The sequence below is a fragment of the Sphaeroforma arctica genome, assembly GCF_001186125.1.
Source record: "Sphaeroforma arctica JP610 unplaced genomic scaffold supercont1.82, whole genome shotgun sequence".
NCBI classification, from domain to species: Eukaryota; class Ichthyosporea; order Ichthyophonida; genus Sphaeroforma; species Sphaeroforma arctica.
The window spans coordinates 72,525-96,874 of NW_014040476.1; the positions used below are offsets into that span (position 1 = coordinate 72,525).

The 24,350-nt window shown below is 45.4% G+C and overlaps 5 protein-coding genes across 5 annotated transcripts; 2 read left to right on the plus strand and 3 right to left on the minus strand.

Moving 5' to 3' along the window:
- The first annotated feature begins 220 nt into the window (after nucleotides 1-220).
- On the plus strand, nucleotides 221-2,626 carry SARC_01934 (hypothetical protein). The gene is made up of 3 exons (XM_014304323.1): nucleotides 221-415; nucleotides 1,152-1,370; nucleotides 2,154-2,626. The coding sequence occupies exons 1-3, from the start codon at nucleotides 332-334 to the stop codon at nucleotides 2,493-2,495; spliced, it is 645 nt and encodes a 214-aa protein (XP_014159798.1). The 5' UTR covers nucleotides 221-331; the 3' UTR covers nucleotides 2,496-2,626.
- Nucleotides 2,627-6,377: 3,751 nt separating this feature from the next.
- Nucleotides 6,378-8,246, minus strand: SARC_01935 (hypothetical protein; the record flags this gene model as incomplete). The annotated part of the gene is made up of 3 exons (XM_014304324.1): nucleotides 6,378-6,798; nucleotides 7,830-7,879; nucleotides 8,103-8,246. 3 exons carry the CDS (start codon nucleotides 8,244-8,246, stop codon nucleotides 6,378-6,380), a joined length of 615 nt encoding a protein of 204 aa, XP_014159799.1.
- Nucleotides 8,247-9,420: 1,174 nt separating this feature from the next.
- Nucleotides 9,421-20,365, minus strand: SARC_01936 (hypothetical protein). Its single transcript, XM_014304325.1, has 14 exons — nucleotides 19,953-20,365; nucleotides 18,858-19,027; nucleotides 17,851-17,956; nucleotides 17,349-17,482; nucleotides 16,735-16,906; nucleotides 15,989-16,197; nucleotides 15,395-15,548; nucleotides 14,575-14,939; nucleotides 13,893-14,198; nucleotides 13,089-13,343; nucleotides 12,644-12,941; nucleotides 11,950-12,206; nucleotides 11,323-11,607; nucleotides 9,421-11,009 (listed from the first exon to the last, which is right to left on the minus strand). The coding sequence occupies exons 1-14, from the start codon at nucleotides 20,062-20,064 to the stop codon at nucleotides 10,860-10,862; spliced, it is 2,973 nt and encodes a 990-aa protein (XP_014159800.1). The 5' UTR covers nucleotides 20,065-20,365; the 3' UTR covers nucleotides 9,421-10,859.
- An 878-nt stretch (nucleotides 20,366-21,243) lies between these two features.
- Nucleotides 21,244-24,157, plus strand: SARC_01937 (hypothetical protein). Its single transcript, XM_014304326.1, has 2 exons — nucleotides 21,244-22,646; nucleotides 22,792-24,157. Exon 1 carries the CDS (start codon nucleotides 21,660-21,662, stop codon nucleotides 22,434-22,436), a length of 777 nt encoding a protein of 258 aa, XP_014159801.1. The 5' UTR covers nucleotides 21,244-21,659; the 3' UTR covers nucleotides 22,437-22,646; nucleotides 22,792-24,157.
- SARC_01938 (hypothetical protein) lies at nucleotides 23,320-23,926 on the minus strand (the record flags this gene model as incomplete). Its single annotated transcript, XM_014304327.1, has 2 exons — nucleotides 23,320-23,774; nucleotides 23,830-23,926. 2 exons carry the CDS (start codon nucleotides 23,924-23,926, stop codon nucleotides 23,320-23,322), a joined length of 552 nt encoding a protein of 183 aa, XP_014159802.1.
- Nucleotides 24,158-24,350: the final 193 nt, after the last annotated feature.

Consider the following 24,350-nt stretch of genomic DNA (forward strand, 5'->3'; position numbering starts at 1 on the left):
TCATGAATCTTCTGACATTAACCAGAAGCTATTTTTGTACTACTAGCGGCCACCGTTCAGCTTACCGTTACTGGGCCGTAACACACCCTATCACGTCATACACCATACTTCCATCTATATCATCTTGTCTTCATACTCGCCTCTGGCAAACAACAACCCAACCAGACAATCGATACTCTACACATCAGTATAACACACACGCATCTCCTATACCATACTCCAGAGGGGAGAGTACCAACACGTCCTGAGTCAACATCGCTTTGGCCGGCAGTCCCTGTCCATCTTCAGCTACCATGGGGCTATACTCGAGTGTGTGCTGGTGCTGTACTACATGGTGACGGGGGTGGTGGGCTTCTATTCGCTGGATGTGATAAAGCCATACACACCCCTGCCGCACTCAGTCAACAAATATGCGGTATGAGTGGGGGTGCGACCGATGGCTGGATGGCGTTGGTAGTTGAGCGTAGTATTATATCCTTTGCATGGTAGCACCTCTTATTATATGATTTGTACATACGTTGTTTTCCACTTCAGTGACTTTGGAATGCACATTCAACTTGGTATGCTGGCCATGAGCTGGCGATAGCTACATAGTATGTGCATAGTATGTACATAGTATGTACATATTATGTACATAATATGGCAATGTCAACGGGAATATGCGAGAGGTTCTTTATGGATGCGTACACATCAACGTACCCTCACCTATGTGAACGCGCACTTACATCCCCCTCTTGGACGACACTATAAACCATCCCCCATGTGCCAACCAGAGCATATCGTATACGGTTAGGCATACATACACACACATCGGACGTACTTCTCACCTATGTGAACACTCACACGCACTCACACCCAATCGACAGATGATATATCTTAAATGGTTGGGCATACATACACACACATCGGACGTACTTCTCACCTATAGGAACACTCACACGCACTCACACCCAATCGACAGATGATATATCTCAAATGGTTGGGCATACACACACACACATCAGACGTACTTCTCACCTATGTGAACACTCACACTCACTCACACCCAATCGACAGATGATATATATTAAATAGTTAGGCATACATACACACACATGGGACGTACTCCTCACCTACGTGGACACTCACACGCACTCACACCCAATCGACAGATGATGGGCCACGTGCTGGTGCTGCTGTTCTTCAGCTCAGCGCTCAATGTGATGACTCACAGCATTGGCGTGACGGAGCTAGATCCCATTGGCCGGTCTAACGGGTTCATCTGGCTCAACACACCCATTGTGGTGGTGTACAATGTTAGCTTCGTCTTCTACTTCGTTCGGTCGCTCAAGGCCTCTCCGATAGTCAATAAGATATGGCGATGGATAGAGGTGTGTGTGCGTGTGCTGTGTTTGGAGATGTATAGAGGTGTGTGTGTGTTTGGAGGTGTGAGTGTGTGTGGAGGTGTGCGTGTGCTGTGTGAGTGAGATGTATAGAGGCGTGTGTGTGCATGGAGATGCGAGTGTGTGTGGAGGTGTGCGTGTGTGCGTGAGTGAAGGTGTGCGTGTGTGCGTGTGTGTATGATTCCGTGTGTGTATGTGTGGAGAGGTCTGTGTGTGTGTGTGTGCTGCGTGGATGAGAGTGGTGAATAGTGTGTCACGTGTTGGGGTTGTCGTATGGTACGCTAGCCGTGTCTGCTATATTCCGTGCTGCCAGTGCTCGTCACAAGCTTTGTAGCAGCCGAGGTGGGATGACTAGGAGGTGGGTTGTTGTTGTTGGTATGGAGACTGTGAATGTGTCCTGTAATTACACACAATGGTCCTCCATCAGTGCCACCAGCGACATCTTCAGGGCGTTACACATAGTCCCGTTGTCTCGGGTATATTCGTGTTTCTGTAGCCGCTCGCGAGGATTTACGTCGCCTGTTTATAGACAGATGCTTTGAATGCAATGGTTTAGTAGTACCTCTGTAGCACACCTTTCCGAGTGTGTGAGGACATCGCTGCGGCGGATGAAAGTCATGCACAAAAGCCCTGCACGAATTGGTACGCGTGTGCTTGTATGTCGCATCCTTGCGCGCTCTAACCTGGTTTTTCTCACACGCACGGACTAGAAATAGAAACACGAACATATACTCAAACACACCCCCTCCCTCCCCACACATACATATACAGACTCTGGCGGTGTCTGATGCGAAGGAGAAACGCGTACAAGCCAAACGGCAACGCAAACTGTCCATGCACGACCGAGCGTCCAGCAACACACCCAATACCACACTGGAGAGACAGGCCTCGCTCAGAGACGGAAAAGCGTTGTCACACGCACAGGCACACGCACAGGCACACGCCCAGGCAAATGCCCAGGGGCGTGCACAAGCACAGCATGTGGGTGGTGCGAAGAGTACTGTGCAGCGACGACTAGACTTTAAGGGGGCGGATGAGGCGGATGGGTATGGAGATGGGGAGGGCGAGGATACCGAACTGTCGGGGTTGGATGGCACAGACGATGACATATGAGGGTGTAGGTAGGGGTGGTTGGGTTGCAGGTGACGTATTGGAGGTAAGGAGCTGTGTTCTGCAGTGTCTGCCTCGGCTCATCTCATGTGAGACTGTGAGCTGTACTGCAGGCTGACCAGGCGACTTCAACAGACACGTGCTGGTGTGACTGTGTGGGTGTGATACTGTGAGACTGCGAGCTGTACTACAGGCTGACCAGGCGACTTCAACAGACACGTGCTGGTGTGACTGTGTGGGTGTGATACTGTTAGACTGTGAGCTGTACTACAGGCTGACCAGGCGACTTCAAAAGACACGTGCTGGTGTGACTCTGTGGGTGTGATACTGACGGCTTTGTTGCTGTCTACGTACGTCGCCGCACGTGTGCAGGGCATTCAGCGGGTGTGCGCTACGGTCTATTGCTGCGGAGGGGACTTTGCACCCTAAAATCCCTAAAACCCAAGTCCTGAAAACCCTAAAAGCCCTGAAAGCTCTGAAAACCTTAAAAACCCCGCACATGCATGTGCATTCTGGACGTTGTGTATTGGCACAACTCTGTGCTCGTATTGACGTGCGTATTTGCCGTGGGGTGTGTGTGCTTGTCACTATGTATGTGCATGTACACTTCCGCCCGTATGTTCGTGGGGTGGTGTGTATTGGCACAACTCTGTGCTCGTATTTTGGTAGTGATACACGAGTCATTCCAAGTCAGTAGTTGATGGATGACTGCACATCCCTTTTAGGGTTTTAGGGCTTATTCTGTCCGAAACACATCAAACAGGGTCCACGCCAACCACACAGTGAGACCCAGGGCATGTCCTCTTATCACATAGCAGGACAGGCACACAGGTTTGAGGGCGCTCAGTGATGCCACAACGGGGCCAAAGCTCTGCCCAGTACAAATGTACACTCTATTATTTAGGGCTGAACTGCACCCACCGACACACAGCCTTCTCCAGAACACGGGGTTGGTTTGTACCCAATTGTATGGGTGGTGGCGTGTTTTGTTGTTTGCTGTTTTGACATGTAGGTAGGTATGTAACCTGAGCGCATGACTGGAGGACATGTAGGTAGGTATATAAACTGAGCGCATGACTGGAGGACATGTAGGTAGGTATATAACCTGAGCGCATGACTGGAGGTCATGTAGGTAGGTGTATAACCTGAGCGCATGACTGGAGGATATGTAGGTAGGTGTATAACCTGAGCGCATGACAGGAGGACATGTAGGTAGGTATATAACTTGAGCGTATGACTGGAGGACATGTAGGTAGGTATGTAACCTAAGCGCTGGAGTTGCCTGCGTGCTTCCAGACGTACCGCGAATGTGTTGAAGGGTTTAGGGTCTTTAGAAAATCCTAGAACAAGTCGGAGTCAAATGTGTGTGGGAGGGATATGAGGGCGCAACAGGCGATCCAACGGGAGAAACCCCAGAGCCACCATAGCCGCATCAACCAGCCACTCGAATAGGGGCTAGGGAATAAGCTACAGACACGGCCAAGGCAGGTGGTGCACCCACACACACAGCAGCACAACCATGGCACACACACACATTACGTATTTTCTAGTACGTTGTGCACATACATACACATACGTATATTCTATTACTCTAAGAAGTAGTATCACATCAGCAGCACAACCAAGGCACATACACACACATTACGTTTATTCTATTACACGTTAGGGCACTAGCAGTATCTAGTTACCGGCACACGGTTTACGCCAGCCTGTGCTTGTTTGCGTACTATCCGGAGGCTATCGAACGGGTGAGCGGGGGTGTTTTAAAGGCATAGTTTGCCGGATCAAGTAGTGGGTGCTGAGCTGTCTGTCACAGGGCGATGGGAGTGGTGATATATACCACTTCTGATACAGTGAGAGCGTACGAAGGCGATCATGCGAGTGCTGTAGGGCCTATTGAGCTCGGATTGGCGGACAAAAGTCAGGCACACAGAAACAGAGATGCAAGGCCAATGCGCCGGGAGAATACAGTGCGTGTATACGTTGTCATGGCAACGGCATTTACGCGGGAACGATCCGGCGTGTGCAGCGACCAGGGCGGAGACGCAAATGTACGTGTGTTGTTGAGTTATACCTCAAAAGCAGAAGAGCCATACTAGCACGAAGTTCTTAAGATCAGTATAGTGTATAGTGTTTCTTTTGCCTGAGTGTGACAGAAGTAAGCGTTCTATTCGAAGTCTTGCGCTTTACTGTGTAAAGCCATGTCTAGACTAAAACATAAATTGTTGTGTGGCTGTTGTAAACCACAGATATGTATTGACTCAGTAGATTTATCTAACATTTAATATGTAGATATTATCTGACATATGATATGTAGATATTATGTAACATAATATGTAGATATTGTGTAACATATAATATGTAGATATTATGTAACATATAATATGTAGATATAATCTGACATATGATATGTAGATATTATCTAACATATAATATGTAGATATTATCTAACATATAATATGTAGATATTATCTAACATATAATATGTAGATATTATCTAACATATAATATGTAGATGTTATCTAACATATAATATGTAGATATTATCTAACATATAATATGTAGATATTATCTAACATATAATATGTAGATATTATCTAACATATAATATGTAAATATTACCTAACATATAATATGTAGATATTATCTAACATATAGTATGGCTCCGTGCCGCAATATGAGAGCAAAACAATACACAAGATTTAAGCAACTTATCGAATCACAACTGAGCACTTCATATCACAAATGTGACAAGCACGTAACGTTAGCGCCGATTAAACTCTTTATCAGAAACAAAACACATAGCCACTGAGCACTTACGTGTGTCATGTTTGCAACTTTTATCGGTCGTTAGTCGTGCTCTTACGTAAGGCCAAGGTGTCTTAGCAAGCCAGATCCACCCAAGCATGACTGACTGCTCTACTGTTTGCGCATTAACGGCCATCTACCGGACATATCTCGCACGCCTTCTGTGTCATTAGTGGGGTTGTCCTGAAATTCGCCTTCTAAAGTTTTCACAGTCACGGCCGGGTGTGCTACACCCGCAATAACTTCACACGAGGTGTCGGCCTTTCTATGTCATATTTAAAGCAATGTGACCCAATCGATGCGAAGACTCAGACCTGGCAAGCGTAGCAGTTGGTGTGCGCGGGTCTTGCCACAGCCATCGATACCGTCTTCCTCTGAACAGACGGCAGTGACCGTGGTGTGACACTACCGACCTTCAACCAGTTGTCCATCCACACACCATTGCATGTTTCTGCATCTGAGATTTGCTCGGCATCTTAGCAGCGCAAAAGCGACACTCTTTGATCCTTTCGTGGCATTTTTCATACTGCGCCGAAGAAGGCCATTCTCCCTTATCTGTCAGAACTCAGCTACACCTACACTGATGATAGTACAAGCATCGCTCAGGATTGACCGTATGGTGTTCCTTCCGATGCCTTCCCAGTTCCCCTGCTATAGGGCTGACCACAGCCTACCCAGGGACACACACTAAACCGATGCACATCTAATCTGTGCCGATTCAAGGCACGAACGCCATGCAAAACCACCTCACAATCCACCACATCGCATTTGACAATGGGATGGATCTCAATCTCATGGCGTGCGCATTGCAGTGCCAGAGCGAACGTTTTGGTGCAGTATCGACATGGATATCGACGTCCTTTGTTCGCCTTCGGTGCATTCGCTGAGTAGTTATGGCATGCCGCGAAATGTTTCATTATAAGCCCCCTCCCTGCGAACGTTTCATCGCAATCTGTGATGGGACACATGTGTGTCAATCTCTTCTTGGGCATCTGCTTCAGTACTTCCTTGACCGGCTCAGGGCATTCACCTCTCAACAGATTGAGCCGAGACTCTCCCTAAAACGATACCACAACCTCAGTCACATCCACCAACGCGCCGGTACCGAACTTCTTGCCATCTGATTGCATCCGATTGGCCTGACTCGACCTGCGCCGTAGTGTTCGCTAGCACACATATACTATCACTTGCCGCGTTCTCCTTCCTGACGGTCTGTGGCTTTGTAGCACACGCCAGCATAGACTCGACCTGCGAGTGCCCAGGTGACTGTAGTTCCACCGGTTGCGTACAATCTGAACGCCTGTCCGCTCCAACCTTTGACTCAGCGGTGGGTGGTGTGTGCGAAGGTGCACACGCTTTCCCAGTAGCGAAACCCTGAGCGGCGCACACAGTGTCTGCTTTACCACGCGCATGAGCATCTCGTCTCTCCCTTGCTTCCGGTACGGCCGCTACAGGTATATCATACCTCGTATCTGCAAGTCCAACATTCTCCAGAACTCTGGGCTCATTCTTAGACGTGAGGGTTTAGCGTTTACATTCTTCTTTACATATCCGGGCACTCTTTTGTGCGAGTAAGTCTTTAGTGGGCGAACTCACAACTGAGGTATTGGGATGCGGACGCTTGCGATCACGATTCGCCGCGCATTCTTACGCATGTCCAAGATCATACCACGCTATACCCTGTTGAACATGTAAACAAAATCATTCAATGAATCACCCGTTTCTTCAGCTCAGCTCAGTAAATATATATATATATATATATCCACCAGTTGAGGGTAGTGTACAGTCAAGTTGTGAAATGAAGTTTTCAAAGACACACTTAAACAGATATTCCATTCAACTTCTCCTGACTAAACGACGCGTGAATCTCGATATCCGCACATCACAGTACGTTAAAACATACCACATGCCAACCAATAAAGTTCAGTTCTTCAAAATTAAACTTAAGCGTGATCTAGACGCATTGCCAGTCCACATCGCACGATATAAATGAAGTCAGGGATAGTAAAGACTGTTGATGTATCATATCTCAGTGTAAACAATTCTGTTGCAAAAGGTAGTCTCGCAAATTCGCCTCTCCTTTGTTTAAAGTGCCCAGTAACTGTACAACCAACTACAAAGGTCTAGATGGGCCTGACGTAAAACCCTAAACCCTAAAATCACGTGACTACACTCGAATGCAGATAGGTTCGCGCACACCGTATTTGTAGTACAGTGAACGGAAATCCATTCACTCACAATTATTTGTGAACAAAAGCATTATGTGTCTAGATTGATTCTATCGCTAATGAATTGGGTAGATACAGTTAAAGTACCTAGTAACTCAGCGGTTCTCCCCGTTACGCAACAACACTGGACTCGAAGAGAAACTACGCAGAGTATTGCATAAGCTCACCAAGTCTGTACGTCGCGAACATCCGCGTACCTTTATAACCTTCCAACCCCTTACACCTGAGCTATTCATTTCCTAAGGGAAGCGGCTGTACTAACCTTAATACACTTGAGGCTACACTATATATGTAGACTCACGAACAGAAAAAAGTCTCCACAATTAGACCGGCATAGCCAAATTGTGAGACCTATAGACACATGTCGGGTACGGAGCATATGTAGAGTACGAGATACGAGGAAACAATATATTGCTATCCTCAGCAATTGCATGAGATATAGAACTTGGCTAAACTCGGGCATGTATCATTGAATGCACGAGGACACCCGTGCGACAACCATGACATCAGTGCACACAGCGCATCAGAGTGATAAAGACTCAATAGTATGTCCACTTAAGCATACAATACATACCTGACAAACCTCAGAACAGTAATATAGTCGTGTATTGCAAGGGCACATATAATCGGCCTCTAACTTGCAAACGAAACTAGTGAACTTTTCATCCCCTTCCGTGGCTGCGGAGTTGTCCTCGGGGCACATCGCGGAAATGGGCATCGCAGCGGGGGTTTTGGCTTTGTGTGTAGTCCGAATACAGGTCTTTTACTGTGAATAAGCTACGTACAAGCCTTTATAGATTGTTCTCTTATTAAACTTCGACAGCGTACGCTTAGCACGCAGGAAATTTGTATGTACAAGCTCCAACAATGTATTTACTTACAACACACAAAACATATGTAAATATTTTGTTATATCACCAGACGCAGTATTCTCAATACCCGATTTTTACAGCCTTCAGAAAATTGCACGCGATTTTATTTAGTCCCAAGAGCACCTAATAATCAGGAAATACTCGATTCTGGCTCTTGTAATTTTAAGGAGGGTCATTGAATATCAGGAAATATTAAGAAATAATAGGACGAAAAATTTGAAAAGCGAGCCAAAATCAAGAGACGCAGGGCTGATTCACCCGCTGATAAATAAGTGTCTGAAAGACTCGGTATGGCCGAAACGCGTGTATATAAATCAGTCTGATGTGAATATGTATGTACATATGGGATTTAACCCTAACCCTAGAACCCTTGCTCAACCTTAAACCCTACGATCTAGCTTGCTAGCTTTAAAAGGAGAATATGAACAAAAACCACAGAAACACTTGCTCTTCGCGTGTTAATATGTATTCTTTGCATCCTTGTATCATACATACACATATAATGTATATATACACATATCGTGTCAACACCAACATAACATATGAACATACACCTATGGGCTGGCACACACACAAAGATGCATACACCATATGTGATATTCAGGTATACATACACCTCACAAATCAGGAGAGTTGAATACGTTCAGCCTCGCACACACACAAAGATGCATGCATCATATGTGATATTCAGGTATACATACACCTCACAAATCAGGCGAGTTGAACACGTTCAGCCTCGCACACAAACTTGTACATGATAAGAGCACACTAACTTGTAATTATTAAAGACGTTCGGTTGTGGGAAGCCATCACTTAACGGAAATGTCTCCGTGCTAGTGCGTTTTGAAATGATTATCATGCACACCACCTGCAGAGGGTGCGGACGAACTTATCCACATTGACTAATGTACCTTCCTGCCTACAGCGTCTCTCACAGGAGCACAATTCGGAAAAGATATACATACTTGATGTATATATAATATATATATACACGATGAATATATAGATATGAAAATAAAGGGGAACCTCGAACTCGCGCGTGTGCTTTCAGCGGTTTATTCAATTATACTGTCTGACCGTCGCATTCGCAGTCCTTGCCACGGAACTACAACGGTCATCAGTTCGGAGGTCACACGTGACACGCTGGTCACGTTGTGCTCGATGTTCTAGCGGTTCTACCATTGAGGACGGCGCTTGGGTATATGGGTATATCCCATATTCAACTAGTGTTACGGGTGTGGCTGTGATACTGTCTCTACGCGTGTATTTTCTGGATATGCACATCTAACACAAATGTACATATGCTCAGTACGAGTACGCGTGTATGTCCTCTTGATCAACACCATACTACTGGTGGCGAAGGAAGTATCAGCCAAAGTAACGGATTGGGATGTGAAGTGAAGTGATATCCAAGCGTCTTCATATTTACAGAAGACTCTCATCGGATACACTCCCCTCACACCCGTCAGGGGATGGAGCCGCCCATTTGAGTCACGGCTGCCATCCACTGGCGGTTAGTCAGTGCAGTAGGATATAGAACGCACATAGCACCAACACACGCGACACGTCAAGCCACGCACGCTGGTAAGATGGACGTCCTGGTCAGGTATGAGTAACTAACCCATTCGTAGACACACCTCCGCGGTATATCAGCGTACCCTGTGTACGTAGAAGCTAACCAATACGCACACAAATGTACCGCCTGTATCTGGTATACGCGGTCGTACACCACGGAGGCCTCCCGTATTCAAACGAGTTATATTATAGTGTAAAGGTTTGTTGTGACGAATCACCGACTCAAGTATGTACAATACACATATCCCGTGTATACGCGAATGTTAGAGGCTGAGTGTCTGCCTTCGTATCGCAGGGGATTGTCCGTGCACGACCACACCTCGTGAGTATACATGTGCATGAGGTACATACCTGCATGTATGTACTGTTGAGATCACACACAACATCGCCGACGGGTGCATGTGAGCACAGACTCGTCCACTTATACATCACATTACAGACGTGCGTGTATGTGTCTAGTCTCTATGTAAAAGAGTGTGCTATCAAATCCGACAAACACACCCTCGAGATGCATTTGGACCCAAAACTGAATGAATGGTGCACCCATACGTTAAGTGTCCCTGCAAATTAGAATGCTTTCCAAAGCGAACCGTCGGCATCCAAGGCCCATATGAGAATGTAGCCCGAAACCTCACACACCCAATAGTAATACACAGTATGCGGGTGTGTGAAGCTCGCGAGCCAACCCCAACGATACCGACGCCGCTCCCGGCGCGTCTAAACAAATGCTCCACTGGCAGGGGTAATTTGAGATACACACAACACCCACGAGATACTCACGCATACTCGAATGTATGTACGTACGAGTGCACCCCCTCCCCAATGCACACAATCCCCTGTGCAAGCATGTAGGCCCCTTCTATGCGGTTCAGGTGGTCCTAGACTTAACAGGTGGACGAGCGAGACGCACAACACTGCACTAGCCTCCTCAGCACGTACTTGAGGGTGCCACCGTGCGCCATAGTCATGCACTCATGTTCACTGTGGCAATCCAGCTGCATGAAGAAGGACCACGAGTACAGTCCAATGGCCACCTGAAGCAAGACATGAGAAGATGGTGATAGATATGTGAGTGAGAAGCAAGGCATGTTGGATGGCGATAGGTATGTCAATGAGAAAGACGCACCAAACAACCTCGGCCCAGGGCAATGGACTGGGACGTTTCAAACGATAGACATATATACACAGGCTTGATATGGGGCAGTCAGCGGCGGATCGATCCTTGTAGTGGATGGAGACACGCGCAAATGGCAGGCTACACGCGTAAGGAGCAACTCACCACACGCACACCGATCTAGTCCCACCCACGAGTTGTAATACAATGCACACACACATTCAAGCACTCACCGTGACAGATATGGGGCATCCGGGGGTCAGCACTGGTGGCCGTGCAATGGTGAAGATCTCTGTACCCGTGAGACCCAATGAAACAGCCGTAGTACCATCTGTAAACCTCAGTGGCAGCACGCCCACGCAAATCAGATTGCGCCGGTGTGAGTCATCAAACGACTCTGCAAGGATCGCCTGTACGCCAAGTAGCGCGGGACCCTTAGCCGCCCAGTCACGTGGACTACCACAGCCGTAGTCTTTGCCAGCGATGACCACGCACGGATGGCCTTCGTGCGCATACCACTGATAGAGGGTTATAGGAACAAAGGAGTGAGACAATTAACGAGGAACGGAATGTGTGGGCGTGGGGAGGGGTGGTGATGAATAGCCGGGTGACGAATACAAGACAGTGTGAACACTGATAAGAGCATCTGAAGTTCAAAAATAAATACTATAAACTCCGAACGGGTAAGCAGCCTAGTTAAATCTACGTAAATGGTTCGAGCCAATATACTCGCTCAATGCTCTTTTCATCTTTTGTCATCCGTGTATCAATCGTCAGCAACCGTATAGCACATACACACGTAGACATGCAACACGTACAAGAACCCCAACCCCCATAAACACACAAATGGTTACACCTACCTGTGCTACATCATATATATTCCCCATCGTGCCACTCGGCACGTGGTGTGTGTACGGCCCAGGCCTGGCTGTCAGGTGGTTCCTGAGCTTCGCGTTCGCGTACGCACCCCTGACCATAACCTCTGCATTGCCTCTCCGTAGCCCAAACGACGCATACTCGCGTGGGTGTAATCCCTGCAAAGACAGGTACCTGGCTGCCAACGAGGACTTAGAGATGGACCCAGCGGGTGAGATGATGTCTGTGGACACACCATCGCCTGAGGATACAACGGGTAGAGGTGCACGTTTAGCTTAGGCAAAGGGGAACAACGAGCTACACGGGACTATAAAGTGGCAGGGCAAGATGATTGGCGAGCAGGTTGCTGGCTTGGTGATGGTGAATGATAGCAAGTGAGGTACGGTACAATAGGTGACCATTTACTCAAGTAGGTGACAGAGATACGGGTTGCGAAGACCACGGCCTTGGATTCGCGATGTGTATGATGACTATTGAGACAGATAGAAAGACGGAGGAGTGCCTGCGGAAGGAGGCTGTGATTGGGAGGCGAATGTAATGCAGCAGATGACGGGTCAATTGCACCTGTAGGTGACGGATTAACGTGTTCCAGATGGTCAGAGTGACTGAATATGCGACTGATAGCACAGACAGTGTGTGTGTGTGTATGAGGAGACGCACACGTGTGCATGTACATACCTAGATACACCAAGCACCGGGCATTTATCACTACGGGTGGGGGCATGTCACACGTGACCCGCTCCAGGAACGGCGATCGGCTCACAAACGTCGCCGCATTGTCCCACGCATACATGAGGCGTGAGGGAGGTGTCTCAATCTTATTCCAGTTGTTGCTGCCCTTCTCAACCGTATCCCGCACACTCTCGGACAGCCCTGGCAGCACATGTACGCGCTCAATTTCCTGCAGCTCTCCCCGCGACGGCCAGATGTCACTCAGGAAGATCTGTGTGCCGTCTTCTAGCGTTCTGATTGGGTCCTATATATAGAATACAAATGGGGAATAGAAGCATGTCAATTTAAGTCTTAAGGCGGCGGCCGTATTCAGGCCCGTGTACTATTCTACGTATCACCATTGCAGGATAGGTCTAACCGTACAATGACTACGCCACACCCACACACGCACCTTCTGGAAATCAATATCCACAGTCCCAGCAATAGCATAGGCGATCACCAACAGGGGAGAGGCCAGGTAGTTCGCACGGGGCGACCCCTCCGCCCACACTTCTCCCTCGGGCGTGCACCAGTTACGGTTGCCACTGGTGATACGCGCAGTGACCAATTGGTTGGACTCGATCTGCTTCACCAACTCGGCGGGGAGTGGGTCTTTGTTACCGGCGCACGACAGACAGTCTGTGCCGACGACTGGGAAGCCCAGAGCCTACGGTCAACCGGAGTGAGATGAGGCGGTGAATTTAGTTGGGTGTACAGATATATAAATATATGTTCGAATGTGTGTAAATCAATACCGTGTCCGTATACACAATAAAATGCTATGCATCTGACAACATAAACATGATATCATACGATACGCGGTTATATGCATGACGTGCCCACTGACGTACTTATTTGCCACTTACTACACCAGCATGCCAGACTCTTATCGGTACAAACAATCAAATCTCCGGAAAACCATAAAACATTGATATTAACGGGGGCCCATATTACATCGAGGTTGTATCAATTTCATCGCTGTGAGAACTGAAAAACCAACTACCTGCAAGGTTCACCAACGATAGCACTCTTTACATAATGGAGTGCTGTAAAACACGTTCACTAGACGCCCAACGCGGGTACCACAACACAGCCAAGCCCTTTACACCCCACTCTCACATGCATACAAGACGTCACTTATAGGGTCGTCATACAAAACAACCCCTCCACTTCAGCATATGATAGTAAACTATAAACGTATACATATATCACATACGTCCAATGCCTGTAGAGATCCACTACTCTTGAGGTAGTATAGAGCTGTATCGGATCCAGGCGAGAAGCTTCTGCGCGTGTACCATGGCACACTGAGCCCCAGACGCACAGCCTTCTTGGCTAGCACACCAGCACCCAGCATCACCAGGGGATTCGATGTATTGGTGCATCCCGTTATTGAGGCGATCATAACGGTACCGTGTTTGAGAGTGACGGGTTTGTCCTGGTAGGAGAAGCTGACTGATTTCTGAATGTCTTTGGTGGGTATGCCATAGCCCTTGAGGCCCTTGGGACCAATCAGATGCGCCTTTATGGGATCAAAATAAATTCGGGATTAGATAAAGTGGTGTTGATAGTAGGCTAGAAATTGACGAGATAAACTACTTTAATCAACGACACAGACTGAAGCCCTGGTGTATATCAGTCAGCCCACAAACCAACTGCAAGGTATGCCGCATCCGCAAATACACCAGCAAACTACGCTCTTACATACCCTCCAAGATTACACCGGGTAATAACTCTTCAATACTAGATAGTGCACCATAAGCATCTGACAGCCATGCACACACACCTTACATCTAACAGCCATGCACACACACCTTACATCTAACAACCATGTACACACACCTTACGGCTAACAACCATGTACACACACCTTACATCCAACAACCATGTACACACACCTTGAAGTCCTGTTGCATATCCGTCAAGGGCACACGGTCAGTGCTGCGCTTGGGACCGCTCAGAGTGGGCGACAGTTTGGACAAATCCAACTGCACCACTCGTGAGTACTTGATACGAGACTGGCACATATCGCAGTTACCACACTCTCCCACCCCAGCCACCCCCTCATCCTCACCCGCGCTGGCTGTGTTCGCCTGTGCCTCGCTATCGTTCGCTTCGTCCGCGTGTGCTTGTGTGTTGCCTTCGGTTGCGCTGGCTGTGTTTGTATCGCTCTGAGGGGCTCTGCTGGTGGAGCAGGTGCCACGGAACAGCTTGTTCGCATGCAGGTACTTCTCAAACATCTGCACCGTCTCCTGATCTCTTCCTGTACACATGACGTGTGTATGAACAAAGGTGAGTGAGTATGATAGCATGGGGAGCTCAATACCCATAGGAAAGAGTGCGTGTGGCTGACACAGCATCGGACGCCTAGATATATACCCTTGTACAATAATGGCTGATTATGTGTTCAAAATGGATTGCAATCGACGGCCAGTTGAGTGCCCAGTGTGGGTGTACGACTATCGTGTGGAAAACAGAAACATATGTTCATAGACTACTTGCGGTGACTGAAGCAACACATGCGAATACCAGAGAAACGGTAACCGAACTGCCACCCGCAGAGCACATACATACAACACAAAAGAAAGAAAAAACAAACAAAACAATTCAGCACCGTACACACACGCACAAAAGAAACAACAAAGCACATACTATACACGCACACCACACACATTGGATATAGCATGATGAAGGGATCACAGTACGTAAAAGACCTACCTGTGGTGCGAAGATACTTGATGCCCATGTCGTCCAAAGGGAAGAAGCCCACCTTGGCACCGTATTCTCGGCACATACTGGATATAGTCAATCGCTCGGCGATGGACAAATGTCGAACACCCTCACCAAAGAACTCCACAAAAGTACCCTCCAACTGTACAGCGCAGGCGATATGATGGTTAGCGGAATACGAATACATGAACACGTATAGGTGTGTGCAGAGATAAACAGATTCGTTCGTGATACGGCTCTATCACAGCGCGTACATCTGGGGTGGGAGTACAAGAGTTGCTCATGCTATGTTCAGATATGTGCACATGACATAACTATACAGAGTGCTAGGGGCGTCAGGAAGATTGCACTTAAAAGCGCGGGCGGGGTCGCGATCGGATAAAGTTACAAAAGTAAGAAGTAGACAAAAGGAACAGATACCATGGGTCATTCCCATGAGGTTCACTCAACTTTCAACTGCTCTGTTAGTTTAGCAACGACTCCATCGATACATAGGCGAATATATCGCGTCATTGCGGATATACCAATGTATACCTATTCGTAAACTTATATATATGTATATACAAATCCATCGATACATACATCAGCATCTCTCAGTTGCTTGGTAACCGTCAGGACCACATCAGTGCTGGTGTTATAGTTCGGCACCTCTCCTACCAATTCTACGCCAACAACTTCAGGCAACTGTGTAGCAATTCCGTTGCCTAGCAACACGCCCTGCGCATCGATCCCACTCACACCCCATGCAAGTATACCCAGACCATTGACCATGGACGCCCGCCTATCCGCTCCTGCAAAGAACAGAAGGAAAAATAAGATTAACAGCAGTACTATGTAGGGGGGCCAACTGGGAATTTTGGAGGATGATGTTGAACGAGTGCATCACTTTAGCTGTGCAGTATCTTATTTAAATGAGCATTTTACCTGAGGAAGCACACACCTCAAAATCCAAAGGTCAAGCCTAGCCGTTACAACAATATGCCAGTAATTGACCACCGACGCAATTAGATACGCAACGTAATCAAATGTTCCAATCACACGCCAACGTTTGCTATACACTTCACCCACTTCTTACGTAACACAGAAATGTAAAAAAAATGTATATCTTCCACTGACCTTGATTGCCAATTTTTCGCTTCAAAACTCCACACAATGTACGATCTGCTGCCCCCAATCGGGACGAAAAATTGTTCACCCAGACTGCTGATCTACCGTAAATACAATCAATCGACCCAAAACTACAATACTCAGATTTGATATAATAACTACCACCCCAGATTAAAAACAACCTATTGTTCATATGGTACTTACGGCTGCACACTACCTACCTATGACAGAATCGGGATAGATGAAATCATCACCATTCTGAAACACCACGCGCGAGGTGTGCTCGAGATTTATTTGGTGGCACGACCCAGCAGAGGGAGGCACTATCAACAACTTATCGAACACATCCCCACTCCACTTGACGAATGAGAGACACTCCTGTGTGCGTTTGGCCTGTGAAGTATGACATAGATAATAGATTTAGAACATACTTGGTCAACTCTATCTTTGTGAAGCTTAACAAGTGGTAGCGGTTGGTGAGGAGTCCCGGCCATTGAAATCGGTAGCGGACAATGAAACGAATACTTGCACATGATGCATGTACACACACACACAAGAGTCTCGACTGAAAACTGCAGTTGGGATGGAAACGACAAAGTAATTTAATAATAATAAATAACAACAGAAACACATGCGCATACGAATACAACTTAAAACACATAAACATGATAATGGGTTTCCGAGGACGTTTATTTAATTGTCACACAATGCCAACTACAAACATAAGCCCAGATTGAACACAGACATAGATCTATGCATGTACAGACAAGTTCGTAACATATACATTACATATACAAACACAACAATTTAGCCAACCACTGGTTCGGCCGCATACCTCAGCAGTGTTGCTCCTGGCCAGAGTCTCAATCATACTAGGCTTTCTCCCAGTTGCAGGTGGTGCGGGGGCACAAGGACTATTCACAATGATATCCGTAGGACACAGCGGCTGTACCTTGGCCGGATTGCCACCTATTATACAAGGAAGGATTCATTGTAAGAATCAAGCCACCTAAATATACATCCATAGACACATACAGAATATAAATATATATATTGTCGTACGATATCGCAGTGTAGGTGCGTAGGCAATCCAGAAGGGACCACGATACGTAATCCACATACTACAACTGCAAAGAAGCCAGGAAGAGCGAGCGGGACGTTCACGAGTCTACACCACTAAGTCTCAATTCAGATGCCATCGCAGCTACAAGACAACGCCTACACAATCAGCATATCAGATAAGCACATGCGGAGGGGCGATTGTACTATCACAGCTAGGCAACACAATAGCGTACAACGAAGTGGTAGTTGGGTGCTGCGTGTTAAGTAATGCATACCGAGCATACGCACAGCCTCGCGCAACGCCGCCAAGTCAAGCAGAGACGGCAGCCCAGAATCATCCAGGAACAAGCATCGAGCAGGCATGAACATCATGCTCCAATTCTGCAACACAGCACCAGGTGCAGGTTTGGGGGGGGGGGATACATGCGTTGATAGAGCAGTAAGACAACAGCTAATGTTACCTACATGTGATTGTGATTACACGTGTGGGTTGGTACGCGTACATGCGTTAATAGAGCAGTAAGACAACAGTTAAGGTTACTTACATGTGATTGCGATTATACGCGTGGGTTGGTACGGGGTATGGTGCAACAACACCTACGATACGAGTCTTGTACTGGAGGCGCGTACATTGCACGTTCTATGGCAGAAGTAACTTGGGAGGCATATTATGCCAAACTACAGGATACTTGGATCTATGATACATGCGTTATTATATTCTACAGAACTGTTGGATCTAAGAGAAAGAAATTCAGCAGGTGCATGAAATGTTTCCCGTTGTACGATAGTTGGATCTATGAAAGAGATTCTCAGTAGGTATTTGAAATACATTTAACTACAGCCCAGTTAGATCGACGAGGAGGAATCTTCACGGGCAAATGCAATATTTCAATTTACCAAATGGTATGTGACATTGCAATCTATAGGGTAGTTGTATCTGATCAGGTCAATCAACGGGTAGATATAACACTTCAGTCTACAGGATAGCTGATCTGTGACGAGAAATTCTAACAGGTATATGTAAATACTTAAATCTTTAGGATAGTTGGGAGAAGCATCTTTATATGCCTTTTTTTTCAATCTACAGCTATGTGGAGTAATATTATATATAATGTATATACAATATAAAGAGCAATCCTACATATACTATATAATACCTATATTTATATACACCATTCTCCTATTTCTTCAAGACTGCGTACCCCGGCCAGCGTGATGGCATATAACTGAGCAGATGTACATGCGTGTGCCAAGTGTTTCCCACTTAACTACCCAGACTAACCTTTGTCTTAGCGTGCTGTTGCCAGTCCAGGATCATCTCCACGTGGTCGTTACCGTGCACTGACCCGAGCGTATCGGGATCGCTGCTCTCTAGGAATGATCGGTGGTCATCTGATGCCGAGTTACGCACAGTGGACTCGAGAAGCACACGCATACAGTAGGGCAATGCATCTGTATAATGTTTGTATAGATACGGTTGAGGGTACAATTCCATATAGAGGTGGTCAAGAGCGCAGCGACTGCATGCAATGATGGGCACGATAGGCATGTTTTGGTTTATCTCTAATGGTGGAGCCTTTTCGGATGAAGGATAGAAAAGGGTATATATTCACATCTAAACAGAGCCCAAATAGCTCCGCATGTGTATTTGAAGCGATACGCATTCACTGTTTGATTTTGAATTGTTACAACTTAATTGACACAAACGACAAGCTTACATTGGCATAGACCCATGCAATAAGAAATGTATATATGAAAGCACACACACACTATATATGTAGTAATATAATTTATATTTATATATATACTACTCCAGTCTCGTGTAGAAAATGGGCTTGCATTAATGACTACTGAGACTATTTATAAAAAGGTATAGAGATAAATACGCACCATGAATACATAACCCCCACCAGTGCTTATATAACTCATAAAGCAAAACATAATGAGGGCGGAGTATTGTTCTCGCAACAAAACGGCTCGTAAAATTTTATTCGCTAACTATGTCGATTGTATGCTCATCTTATTGTTATTTTGTTTGAGCTCCCCTTTGGCCATATACGAGGGGTTAGTAATTCCAACAAAACATACATTTATATATATATACACTGTCTAGCAAGTTATTCTGAAGCGCATTTCATACTTCCAGCCTTTTAAAGACGTCATATGCTGCTACCAGTGGCATAGACATGCGCACACGCTGTACGGATGGTCTGTACAAACTATAACTCAAGTTAAACTGTATGTATTAACACGAGCGCGACTTTTTTATACCGTGCAGAAGTACGATACAAACAGGTACATTAAGCCAATATTGTAAAAACACCTTATTGACCCTCAAGGCTACACGAAAGTCCTAACTGACAGCACTCCTGCATACCGTAACGTTCGTCCTGGAGATCAGGCAGGGAGAAATACTTGTAAGTCTTCTCACCAACGGGAAGCTCCCTGACGGTGTGCTTGTAGGGATGTGTGTCCACAGACTTACACATGTTGGTGAGTGTCAGTGTTTATATCTGCAATCAGCGATAACTACGCTATTCCATATAACTAACGTAATCTTATCCTTGCTTGTGAGTAGTGCAATGCGGCTGGGTACAACAGTACAACTACCTATCTAGATATTTTATCCACGTGTAAGGAGATCTAACAGGCATGAAAGATCGTGGATATGGTATACCGATAGGGTGTTGTGGGACAAACAAACGCAACAGTATAAATCTCGTTATTCACCAGCCACTGCATTACATAGATCCAGCACACCAAATAGTACCAAGTACACAGTACAATTTAACCTCACCTCAACGTGAACACGCACTCAACTCGCTCAAAGTCTCCAGTACATAGTACTCGGTAGGACCTCGGAGTTCGGACACACTACCCCCCAGGCCCCAGGCCTACTCTAGTAGAGGCCCAGGGCCCTATAGTAGCCCCACTCTGGGCCACTCCCCAGGCTCATAGTGACTCAGTAGTAAATATATACGGTACTCAGTAGTACCCAGTAGTCAGTACTCTCTATAGTAGGACCTCGGACAGTGGACACTCGTCCTGAGAGCGGGCCGCTGGCAGGCTCCCAGAGCGACGCAATGACCCAATGACCCACTCGCACCAGTCCAGAAAATATAAAAAATAGGCACGACATCTGTTTATTTATGGAAAACAACCTCTTTGGACTCTCCGGAAAAAAACCCCCACTCGAGAGTGACTCGAAGTCATATGATTCTTATAATTTCTTTTCCCACTTTTTGCGTATTGTTGTTCTTTATATAGAACACTCAATAGGAAGGTTGCCTGATGACAAATAGTCAAATAGCTAGCGAGCCATCGTTGTTTTTTAATGGTATTTATATATAAATATTATTGTGTGGTTCACGAACACCTCTATATACTCTATTTTACAGATATTGTACAATACATCATGATGATGAATACAGCACATTTCACACCACGAAGAACATTTTTCCGTTTTCGACAAGTAGATTTATTGCAAACAGGATGTGTCAGTGACTCAGTGTGAGCCTGATAGGCGTGACTCGCATGACGAGTCTCGTCTCTCTCAAGTTTTCTCTTGTGTTGGTATGATTCAAAACTTAAAAATTGAACTAATGCTTATGCTAATAGATCTATAAAAATATTATATATTTAGAAAACTTTCAAAATAACGAGACAAGCACATTTTGAACACAAACACACGCAATAATTAAATAACTGCACGTGTGGAAAGGGTGTCAAGCACGGTATTCAATGCACGATATCTTATGAACTAAAAGTCAGATTAGCAATTAGACGTCGCAGAAGTTCTTATATCATCCTATACTAGTTTCTGGCTAAAAAAAGTAGCGATCGTTATAATTGAAGAATTGCATTTGCACAATGGCGTGCATCAAGCGTGCAAAAGTAGATCGTCCGTAGAATCTTTTCAGCCCGCCCCGCACATGTTTCAATAGAGGCTGTAGTACAAGGATATACTCGATCAACATATTTTGGATACATAGATCACAGTCAGAGGTCAAAAGCAAAGACTCGTTCACGAAAGAATCTTTCTCAGCTTATACCAACCAAAGATAGAGATGTGTTCAAAACATGGATGATCAAGGTAGGAAGAATTGATGAACATCCTTCTGAAGATGTTGATCAAGAAGCTATCATCGATCACGAGATCCAGAAACAACACAAGTTGTGCACTAAAAGTTTTCACGTTAAGTATATACGTAGAACGAAACAAAGGGTCAAGCTTACCGACGATGCAGTTCCTATGACTGAACAAGAATACCGTGCAAATGTAGCGCGTGAACGTTTAGCATATGAAGCATTAGAACAGCAGAGGTTAGTCAACGAAATGGTGCAATTGGGCTTACTTCAAGAAAATTGCCGCCCGACTCTGCGTTCAGGTAGACGACCACTTAGTACCATACAACCAGATGATAATCCCAAAACAGTTAAGAAGCGTCATACAAAGGTAGATTCGACTACGATACAACTAGAGGTTAAGACTGTAGCTCTAACTAAAGGTTCTTCGAGATTAGCAGCTTTAGAAGAAAAGATGGCACAATTACATAGTGATATAAAGAGTGCAGAAGAGAATCTCACTCAACAAAAGATAGAACATAATATTGAATTGAATTTAATGGAGGATGAATTGAACAACAAGCAACATAGACTCGACGGAATGGCGAAGAACTTCAAAGAGACTCGTATATCCAAGCTAACATATGAGTATATATCCCAGGATGTAGAGAGGGTTCGTTTTTGTACCGGATTCCAGACTCCCACCAAATTTGTAGCTTTTGCGGAAAATATTGAGAAATACGGTAAAGCGTTCACACCTGGTAGAAGTTCACTCACTATTCAGAATGCTCTGTAACTGTGGTTTGCCAGGGTCAGGCACAACTTAGACCAGGGTGTCTTAACACACTTATTTGGATTAACATGTACACAGACCGTATCTAACATTCTTAATGATATGAATGCAGTTATTTTGAGCTACTTCCGGCATCCTTCTAACTGGATGCTCTGCGGCTGCCTTGCTTCATGAAGAAGTACCCAACAACATCACTAGCAATCGATTGTACAGGTTCGTATGTGTGTCCTCTACACAATGGATTATCAACTGCATTCGCTTATATATATATTTGTAAATAGTTACTAATATGTCGCTTATATATTTATATTTAAATAATTACTAATATGTGCTTAAACCATCCTCTATACCACTATAGAAATTTTTATCCAGACTCCGTCCAATCTCGACTTTCAAAAGGCAACATACAGCAAATACAAACATCACAGCACGGTCAAAATGCTTGTGGGGACGTCAGCCGCCGGGCACTGTCTCCGTTGTATCCCGGGAAGATCAGCGATCAAAAGATATCTAACTTGTGCAAGGAGTCCCTATGCGCGAAGATGTGGCCTGGTTTGGCCGCCATGGGTGGCAAAGGATTCCTTATAGCTGACTTGTTGCCGGCTGGATGCACATACAACGTACCGCCAATGTTGCGTAAAGACACTCAGTTTACTACTGAGCAAAATTTGGAAACAATTAAGATTGCTTCATCAAGGATTCATATCGAACGAGTCAATGTTCAGAATGTTGGCGCAAGAATTTCGCTTAGTTGACATACACTCTTTTTATCAGTTTCCATAGCCTCCGAACCTTCCGAACCAACGATGTGCATTGATTCTGTAAACTTATCCTGACGCTCGGAAACTGTTGTTGGATTTTCGATGATTGTCAGGTAAATTGGGCGTTATACGTCTTCGTCTATATTTCCAGTGACAAAGCTTGGTACATCCCATTTACTTTCCTTACTTGTGCACAGATTGCTGTCTTCGTCATCGTCAGATTGCTTTATACTGGAATCATATTTATACCTCTCAAAATCATTCGCCGCCGCCCAACCACTTTGTTGAACCACAGTCCAAACTAAAGATGCTACGTGCACACATTTACGACCTATGTCAAGCGGGCATACGCAATAATCCTTCTTCACCCTATATTCTCCCTCTAAATGGCTCGTTAGCATCGCATATTCTTCCATAGACGACGAGATTTGTGAGCGTGGGATACTTGCGCATACAAATACATCCTTGCTACTATTACCCGAAAAATCCGCGCCGAAACTAATAATCTTCCATTTAAAACGACATATATTCTTAGCCTCTTGATAAATAGACGTATTCACATTTTGTTCTACTTGCGCAGCTGTGCGCGAGCGTCCCTTGTTGTAAGCAGTGATGCCAAAGAAGTCTATTATTACCTCCGTTCGTATATAGGGGAATTTCTGCCAGTTGCCAGACTTTATGATAATCAGAACGAATAGGTAACCCGGCTATAGCCACTTCATTTAATGGCATCTCATCTTGACCCGAAAGTGTAACACACTTAGTTCTCGTTCGATCAAATACCCAACTATTTCTGTTCGCGTGTAATCCTTCACGGAAAGCCTTCTCACAATGTGTAGAAAATGGCGGTCTTAAAGCTTTCTTTAAAGCCTCTAAAATATCATCTGTTCGGACTTCTATACATGTTGATAGGTGTTCGATCACAGTCGACATCACTGAATTCATACACAATCCAAATAAAGGTTGTTTTGCTGCACGCAAGTGCTTAGTATATATATATATATATATATATATATATCTTATATATATACGTATGTATGTATATATATATATATAGTATAGTATATATATATATATATATAGTTATATATATATATATATATATATGTATATATATATATATATATATATATATATACTATAGTATACTATATAT

Excerpts from the sequence above, each read along its gene's own strand:
- SARC_01937 (XM_014304326.1), top strand. The coding sequence starts at position 21,660 with ATGATCAAGGTAGGAAGAATTGATGAACATCCTTCTGAAGATGTTGAT.
- SARC_01934 (XM_014304323.1), top strand. The coding sequence starts at position 332 with ATGGTGACGGGGGTGGTGGGCTTCTATTCGCTGGATGTGATAAAGCCA. Across the intron at positions 416-1,151 it reads ACTCAGTCAACAAATATGCG|ATGATGGGCCACGTGCTGGT; the intron begins GTATGAGTGGGG and ends CCCAATCGACAG. Across the intron at positions 1,371-2,153 it reads AGATATGGCGATGGATAGAG|ACTCTGGCGGTGTCTGATGC; the intron begins GTGTGTGTGCGT and ends ATACATATACAG.
- SARC_01936 (XM_014304325.1), bottom strand. The coding sequence starts at position 20,064 with ATGTGTAAGTCTGTGGACACACATCCCTACAAGCACACCGTCAGGGAG. Across the intron at positions 17,483-17,850 it reads CGAGGCTGTGCGTATGCTCG|GTGGCAATCCGGCCAAGGTA; the intron begins GTATGCATTACT and ends CTTGTATAATAG. Across the intron at positions 11,608-11,949 it reads ATATATATGATGTAGCACAG|TGGTATGCGCACGAAGGCCA; the intron begins GTAGGTGTAACC and ends ACCCTCTATCAG.